We start from the raw sequence: 9,231 nt of genomic DNA, 5'->3' as shown, positions 1-9,231 counted from the left end.
CAAAGTGGAGAGAGAGAGGGGGGGGGGGGGGGTGAAGAATGACACCTGAATACATACACGACACGTCAGACAAAATTAGGACTTCAGCAAGTTGGGTGGCTTGTTTGTGTCTTGACCATGTTCTACTCAAAACCAATTAGTGGAGAACTGAAAGCAGTGGTCGCTCCGATCTGATAAATGGGATATTTTAGCTGTGATACTGTGTTTGTTTGTTCATTTATTTTTACCACCACCACCACCCCTTTGTTCTGACAATTAATGTTATCAATGATTTAATTTCATAAACAAAAGCAATTATGTGTGGAAACAGTAAAAAAAACAAAAAACAATCTAATCCCAAAAAGATTTGTAGGAAAGGTAGCAAATTATTGTTTCATGTTCTTCGACTGCTTTTCTTTTGCTGCAAAAAACTTGGCGAGCAGGCAGGCAGCCCAAACTCTGCGGTGACGCTCCAATTTGTTTAATTCCAACCCACAGAACCTTCCAGAGAGAAGCAGGCCCCGGCAACGAGGCCACTGCTTGTGTGAGGGCATCTCCATAGAGACATGAACTTAGCTGTCAGGAATCAGCGTAATCAAGTGCCATTATGGGGGTGTTACATCTACCCTACAACATCGCCTGGCCCTAATCGAAAAGGTAGCAATCAGGGACTGAACACACACACACACACACACACACACACACACACACACACACACACACACGCTTGCAATCAGGATGTATTCATTCACTCGACTACACTCACAAACTGAGTGTACTCACTAAAAGAAAACTTAGTCACTCTCCTCTAACAAATGGCCACAATCAGGCCTACACAAACACAACGAGTATACTGAGAGTTGCCGGTACATGAGCACTTCCATGAAAACAACCACAAACATCCGGTCCAGGTCACCCTAATCCCCCTCCAGCAAACAAGCCCCCACATTCAGTTCAGACGCAGAGCACAGGTGTGTGTGCCTTCTCTTAGATGAGAATGAGGCACTTGGACTTTGGACAGGAAGGTCATCTTTGAGCTGATATGTTAATTTCAGAGTGCCTGCCCTTGTGGAAAGAGGGGCTTCGTATTCATGAGTCCCCCCCCCCCCCCCCCACACACACACACACACCCACACCCACCCCCCTCTCAGGTGGCGTACTGCGTCACACACAGAGAGAGGCGGCCCGTGTGTTACCTGAAGGACGGAGGTGTCAGGCACTCACTCGCTCCCCCGCGCCGCCTGCCATTAATTCTGCGCGAGGGTTTCGCGTGGCAGGGTTCAGAGGCCGCTCAACAGCACCCTAACAGGATTTCCATACACACGCACACACACACACACACACACACACACACCCGTCCTTCATTTCCCCCCAACACAGCCTGTTAGGAGTCCAGAATGATGCACGTCTCTGTCTCTGTCACGTTTGGTGGCCTGCTTTCCTATGATTCATGGACATTTATATAGCACCTGAAAAGATTTGTTCGAACTAATTTCGTTTAGCAACTATTCACAGGGCCTCGATATCTCCCCATCAGGTCTCAGATAAATCATTTTTTAACGTGACCGCTCCCCATCCTGAGGGAGAAATGACTGATTGCTGATGAGTTTACCTTCACGGCACAGTAGTCAAAGAAGCCCGTCTCAGAGAATATGGCCACCAAGATCATCTGAAAGACAAAAAGGACAAAAAATCATAAAACACATGAAAAAACAAGGATTTGTTGAGGTTTGCTGAGGAAGCTTCAAAAGTGGGACAAAGAAGGAGCTTGTTATGTCCTTAACTACCAATTTACAAGTCCTCTCAAGGGGGCATAGCCACAAGGGTATTGGTCTGAAAATAAAAGCAAAACCCGAATCAGGAAAGACATTAAAAAAACTCTTAAATATCCTAATTAATTAAATAAAAGCAATTTGTCCTCTTTTATTTTTATTTTTTTGAGTTTTGAGGCTTTTTTAATGTTCACGAATCATGCTGACTTCCTGTTTATAGCACAGCAATTAATCCCTGATGGGCTGGCAGACAGTGAGCAGCACGCATCCTGTGTCTATCCCCAATCCGAGCCGGAAAAAGTTGAAATTTCGTCCATTTTTCAAAATCATATTTATAAATCTCATTCTGTGCAATTGTTGTTCTGCCTGCTTCTGGATCAGCGAACGCGTGGAGAATTGGGCGCACTGGCTTTCATTCTGCTCCGCTTCACTTTCATTTCTCTCTCGTAACTACTTTTAGCATGTAGTCATCGCCACTTTGCATCAGGAGTGATTGGACGGGCGTGTTGCCATGGAGACAGGCTTTGAACACATCAGGACCTCGAAGAGATCGGCTCTCGCAGTAAGACATGAGAGGATGGGGGGGGGGGGGGGGGGGCTTTGGGTGGAGCGCCGTGCTTGTTGCATTTCGGTGCCAGGGATGGGGAGAAAGAGGAAAAAAAAACGAACGCGCACACACACACACACACACACACACACACACACACACACTCACACACACACACACACACACACACACACACACACACACACACACACACACTCACACACACACACACACACACACACACACACACACACACACACACACACACACACGTTAAACAATATCACAGGCATTTTTCTTCTTCTTCTTCTTCTCTTTTGTTTTTTCTCTTTGAAGGTGAATGGGATTTGTTTCATGTTTGCGATGCTGAGGATGCGGCTTGACAAGTGCCCTGACAGCGGCACTTCACAGGAAAGCATATATTTAGAGTGGAGGAAGAGAAGCGTGCCAGGACGAGGAGGTCTCACTCACCATCCCGAACAACAAAGCCAGGGTCTCGTAGTCGATCCACTCCACCACCATCATCAAGCTAGGCCTCTGAGGGACAGAGAGAGAGCGCGAGAGAGCGCACGAGAGAGCGAGAGAGAGAGAGAGAGAGAGAGAGAGGGAGGGAGAGAAAGACAGGGGGCAAGACCACCAATAAATATCACTCCGTCCTCTTGGTCTCAGAGTAATTACCAGCTGGCTCTCCCTGAACTCACTAGACAATGCAACAGGGACCAAAGTTTCGCTCATTACTCATACTGCTCTTGTTCTAAGTTTAATGGTCTATTAGCTGCCTCCGGGGTGTCAGCGAGTTTCAAATCTCTCACTGGCCAGCAGTTCAGCTGAAAGAACCCACTCTGCTTGGGATTACCCATTCATCATGAAGCACACTGTATCCTCTGGCTCGAGTGGACTAGAGAAAAGGAGTTGTTGTTTCAAATCATATTTTTTGTTTATGATTGCATTAAATACGATGTGACCAAAGCTTAGCCTCCCCACGCATCCACCCACTCCATCCAACCCTAACACACACACACACGTGCACACACACACTACAATCTTGCGTGTGCTTAATTGCATTCTCCAGGCAGTCGAGTAAAATAAGCCCACTCTCTCCACGGCCTTAATGATGAAACGTAAATGCCTCTCTCTATCACCCTCTCTTCCTCTCTCTCTCTCCCATTCCCAGCTATAAAGACATAATGACTATCTGGGTCCTCATAGTTAATTGATAAGTCTCCAAAGCTCATCACTTGCAATAAAGAGTGGAGTCACTATCAGCAAGTAACAGATGAGGAAAAGCCGTACATCTCCAACGAAGGCCAGGGCAGCCAGGGCCGCCAGGGATCCCAGCATGGCCGCTAGTGTCCGGTGGACGATCTGCAGACAGAAACAGAAAGAGAACAGAACAGTCTGTTAGCGACACTGCCCATGAGGGATACCCTTGCTCTACTGCATGGCATGTGCATCAACTTGTATGTATACAACAACAGTTTGGCAAACAGACACAAACGGACATACATATCTAGAGTGCATCCGGGCAACTTAGCGAGTTCCCAATCAAATGTATGACTTTTAACAACATGGTTAAAAACACTGGAAAAGATTATTAGATTATAAGACTACTATTCTACAAGGGTTAACTTACTGACAACATGGTTTAGAGTGCATGGTTTTGGGTGTACATGTGTGTATGTATGTACAGTACATTATACAAGGAACGCAAGACGTTCCTCTTACGTAACTTTACTTAGTCCTCTACCTGAACCCCAACACAAACAACATACCTGTAACACAAGGCTTCCCCTGATGCCTAACATGGAAACCCCCTTGTGGGCCAATGGTTTATGGTTAGTCTTTTACCAGCAGCAGATGCTATTATCTAAAGAACCTCACGATGCAGTGCAAGGCTTTGAGGCACATCTCAGCGCAAGCGCTTTAAGGCAATTTGACCCTCAACCCTGGCCCGCTGAGGCACCTTGCACAACCAGATGAGTTACTGGGAAGCTTGATGAATTATGCACAGGGAGGGAAATGGGATTTTTTAACATATATCTCTATACAACCATCCACACAGTGGACCATGCTGGCAGACCAGTCAGTCACATAGAGCCTCACACTATGTCACTGGCGTTATTACGTTCCCCTGAAAAGGTGTCCTGATTCGCCGGTGCAGAGAAGGCCTGGTGAACCCACTGAGGGGCTTTATGATATAGTAAGGGGTTTGTTGGAGACTTGAAAGGCTATTTTCCTGTAAGTGGTTCCACCACTGGCGAAGTAAAAGCACAGGGCATGCTTCCCCAGGGAGAAATGACTGGCTTCATCAAGGCAGTGGGGGGGAAAAAAACTGAGAGAAAGACAGGAAAAGGGGCGAGGAAAAAAGATTTTGTTACAGTGAAAAAAAATAAAAATTACTCCCAGGCTGAGCGGGAGTATTTTTTTACAAAGATATGATTACGCTGGAGGCCCATTGTCGAGCGAAATGACCGTAATTAGCAGCTAACAGTGCGGGCAGCCGCCTCGCAGTGCTCTGTGTGCACTCATTGTTCCCGAAAGTTTGGGGCTCTGAGCACCGTCATCACCCACCTCTATAAGACAAAGCACCGAGGAACAGCATGCACCGGGGGCTCGCTGGCAATTTTCCCTCTGATGAAGCGTGTTGACCCAGGACCGCACTGACAGGCAGCCTCCACCACCTCCACCACTTTTATCGTGGGGAGTAGGGTAGAAGACACTCTGTGCTTTATTTAGCAGTAGGTGACAGTGGCACAGGTTCATTACCCGACACAGCAATCAAAGAGAGGTGCAAGAGAGGGAAGGGGAGGAGAAAAGAGAGGAGACGAGAAGACGAGAAGACGAGAAGAGAGGTGAGGAGAGTAGACGAGCGGAGAGAAGAGGAAGGTGGCATCGCTGCGAACGGCCCCTCTGGCAAATGAGAGTAGCCCCTCAGAGGCACATCTCGTCTGAGTCTCCCTGTCATTTCCCGGCCGTGAAAGGTAACCATTTGGGTAATGCCGTGATTGCGAGGTACAGTACATCCTGCCTGCCCTGGTCCCCCACAAACCCATGTTCAAAACACAATTAATTGACAATGAAGCTGCTGTGAGGTTCACATTTAGAATTTTTTGTGTATGTGTATGATCTGTATCTTGAAATACCACCTAATGATATCAATTTCCTAAAAATTTTGCTTCACCTTACTCCATACTCTGTGCATTCCATATATTTCTCATGCCCTGTTCCTATAAACAGATGTCACAATTCATACTGTCAATTGCCTTTTATACTGCCAATGTCTTGTACATCTGTCACTCCAGTGGTTGAGGGCATGCGCCTATATACTAAATTTATGTACAGTGTGTAATGTATGTAGGGCTATTTATACACATTTTTTTTCTCACACCAAAGGTACCCTGTGGATATAAATCCATATCTTAATCAGACACTGGACTGTCACCATGGCACAGAGGGTGTTTAGTGTGAGATTGGGCAAGCCAAGGCCATGGACTGCGGTCACTGAGTATTCTAGCCAGCGTGGCCACGATCATAGACTAGCCCTGCTGGTACCTGTCCTGTGGCCAAACCAATATGCACCTCACTCTGTCACATGTTTAATTGATGGCTCTCTGAGTGACCATCTGAATTGCAAATAGCAGTTTACCTTTTTTTAATGTTTGGAAGAACATTCCAGGAGAGCCAATTTAAAGAGTTGTGAATTTAAAGAGCTTTGCACACCCCCACAGAAGAGCGATTTTCTTCAGTCTCTATTTGTAAAGGATAACAATGTTTAACAAGAAACGTGCACTGCAGCAGACAGAAGTTCATGCAAGTGGCTGTTTGAGTGAACCACCATTCCTAGCACCAGGATGAGGGAAAAAGCTGCTCACCACAGGCTTGTCTGCCACCCCCTTTTACTCTCATTACCACCTGTGCGGCCTGATAACCTGTCCCCTAAGTGCCATTAGCACATGAGCAGATGGGGGCGCTCTCCCAAACCTACCCCATCATTCTTAGAATGGGAAAAGAGCTCAACGGGGAGACATGCTAAGCCACTGGCGTCCAAGTAGATTATACTATCTGTTATGTTTTTTTTCTTCTTATCAACACAATGCTCAAGGTGAATTTCACGAAATCCCCCCGTTCCACTGGGACAGCCACAGTAGAAAGCGCATACTACAATCATGTATGATGCATTTGGTCATGAAACATTGAGCGTGGTAGAGAACATGTCTGCCTGATCGGGCAGAAAATAGAAAAGCCTGGGTGCTTCCCAACCATCTTTATTTCATGGAAACACACACAAAAAGAAAAAGAAAGAAAAAAAAGATGTGAAGAACTAGGTCACCAACTGCACACTGAAGGGTTGGAAGTGTTTCTGGGTTGAGGGGCTAGAGGCTCTTTCGGACCGACCACTATGCCAAAGAAGCCTCCGGATCCCAATAACAACACTTGCTTAGAGACACATGGAAATGAAAGGGCAAGTCTGTCGGATTAAAGTGGGGAATAGGGCAATTAGTAGAGTCAGGGGTCTTACAGGGTCTTAAACAAAAGCCATTCCCTTACTCCACCAGAGAGGAGAAGAGGAGTCAGGGGTCTTAAATAAAAGAATGCAAAGGTTATGTAGCTCTAATTGTGTCTCAACTAGGCACAAAGACAGTTATAGAGAGAATGAGAAAGAAAGAGAGAGAGAGAGAGAGAGCAAATGTGTGTCCATATGATATGTGTATGCCTGAGTCTGTGTGTGTGTGTGTGCATGCATGTGTGTCCATGGAAAAGAGACAGCAGGAGAAGAAGGGAGGATGAAAAAAGAAAGAGAGAAAGAAAAGGTGAAGATCTCCATTGTTCTTTGCAATACGACAGAGAGGTAAGTGAAACAAAACTGGAGCATGTAGAAACTTTCCGACTGTCGTAATGTGTTTAACAAAAGCCCGTCAGCCTCCTCTTCCTTCACAATGGCCTAATTACGGACTACGGGACTGTACGGCACCTCACGTTTTCCCCAAAGAACAAACAGGAATAATTAGAACATGGAGTACCCCACAGTTCTCTCGGTTCTCCAGGCGTCAGATAATACATTGTTGTCACACAGGAGCCTTCTGAAAAAAAAAAGCCTGTTCCAAAACTGTAAAAAGAAAAACTCAAGGTTTTCTTTTTCACGTGGGCATCCACTAAGGGTATACATCCTTGAAAAGAAGATCTACTGTTCAGCAGTCACAAAGGATGTACCGCTAATTAGGCAGGCCTACAATTAAAAGCTTCGGGAAGATGCTTGCTTGTGTCTGTGAGACTAGGCGGTCTGTTTGTATACTTCCATTCAGAGTCTGTCCTTCTATCCGCTTTTAGAAGCTCATTCTCTATTTCTGGAAAGAATACGCTTATACTTCTGATAAAAAAGGATGGATTTTCTATATGCTTTTATTTGCAGATGTGGCCAAGCAGCTTGGGCTACATTGAAATGAGTCTTTGTGTCCAGCTGTGTCTTTGCACTGAGCAGTGGTTGAAAAAAAACATTCTCAGACCTCTATTGGAGAAGGGCACACATGAGCTTTTAATGTAATTACATGAAATTCAGCTCTGTGCGCTTGAATGGAAGGGCACTGACTTACTCCCTGTAGAGATGTGGGAAGACAGGGATGGAGAGAGGAAGGGAGGGAGGGAGACAAAAACAAACAAAAAAGAGAAAGAGAGAAATCAATATCGGTCTTGAACTCATCTCTCTGTTTCAGCACAGGACCCTTTCATCATTCTCAGCTCAGTGTTAATGCATCGCGCTGACACCGAGAGCTCTGGGCTTGGCCACGGTCTAAGATGGGGTGGACTGTACATCTGACTGACCGCGACTGTGCTCCTGAGAAGCCTGCCAGGTCGAAGCTTCTTCACAGAGTGAGGGGAGAACGAGTCTCTCCGCATCAGAGTGTTCAGTGACCTCTAGTGGTGAGTAGGAGACAGTGCCTCTAAGCATTAAAGGCAGATTTGCAGAGCTCTGTTTTGAAAGGCATCTGACCTAGAGACATCCTATTTTCCATCATGTAAAACCCATATGCATCTGCTTTGCTAAATGCTATTGTACGTTGGGACCAACACAGACACCATTTTGTATCTGACTAGAGAGCATCTGAGAGCGATTCTCCTAAAACTGACCCTTCCCTCTGATCTCTGTTCTTAGTCAAAGTCCCTCTTCATGTTTAGAGACACCATGTTTTTTTTACAGCTCAGCTTGCAGTTTCCTCCAATGTGTCAATAACTTTCGTCGCCGTTTCAGAGCCAAACAGACCCAGCTTCTCTCCAGGCATTTAGCTCGGCTGTGTGAAGAGGGAACTTTTACCCACTGTGATCTGGGCTATAAATAGATCTGCGGTTTATAATTGGCCATTGGTGGGAGCCGTTTGTGTAAACCCACGCACCTCCGCCGTGAGAACACAAACACGTAGGCGGACAAGATAAATAATAGCGCTCTGCAAACGGTACGGGCCAGGGATGAACTTTCTCGTGAGTAAATGACACATGCGTCTGTAAACAACGTGCAAGGACTGTGCAGAGCAAACAGCCACAGCCTGGACCACAGCTGGAGATGATGCTGGTTGCTGGATGCTGGATGTTAGAACTCAGGGGTGTTGATGCAGGTGGAGGTGGTGGGTGCAGGTGTGGGTGGTGCTGGGATTTTACCTCAAAGATGATGAGCACGTAGACCCCTGCCAGTATGATTCCAGCCATGAGCACCTGCGTTTCCACGGTAGCGAAGAGGGACTGGTGAGTCATGGAGAGGGGCACCACCTGGCTGTCCAGCAGAAAGGCCTGCACTGTGATTACGACCGGAGAGCTGGAAGAGAGAGAAAGAGAGAGAGAGAGAGAGAGAGAGAGAGAGAGAGAGAGAAAATGTAAGTGTGTCTATAATCACATCTCGGCTCCAGCCCAGTAATAGCGGATATTGGCCTGGGGACAAAAGGC

General features: G+C 46.4%; 1 protein-coding gene across 3 annotated transcripts in view; it reads right to left on the bottom strand.

Moving 5' to 3' along the window:
• Nucleotides 1-9,231, bottom strand: part of oca2 (oculocutaneous albinism II) — a 92,878-nt gene that overhangs the window by 63,583 nt on the left and 20,064 nt on the right. For all 3 annotated transcript variants that reach the window (XM_042056772.1, XM_042056773.1, XM_042056774.1), the window contains exons 9-12: nucleotides 8,950-9,103; nucleotides 3,592-3,663; nucleotides 2,770-2,835; nucleotides 1,592-1,648 (exon numbers count right to left, since the gene is read on the bottom strand). In XM_042056772.1, coding sequence (XP_041912706.1) covers nucleotides 1,592-1,648; nucleotides 2,770-2,835; nucleotides 3,592-3,663; nucleotides 8,950-9,103 — 349 coding nt within the window. The remainder of the gene's footprint in view (nucleotides 1-1,591; nucleotides 1,649-2,769; nucleotides 2,836-3,591; nucleotides 3,664-8,949; nucleotides 9,104-9,231) is intronic.

Source organism: Alosa sapidissima, chromosome 12 (assembly GCF_018492685.1).
Source record: "Alosa sapidissima isolate fAloSap1 chromosome 12, fAloSap1.pri, whole genome shotgun sequence".
NCBI lineage: Eukaryota > Metazoa > Chordata > Actinopteri > Clupeiformes > Clupeidae > Alosa > Alosa sapidissima.
This window is presented reverse-complemented; position numbering and strand designations above follow the sequence as displayed.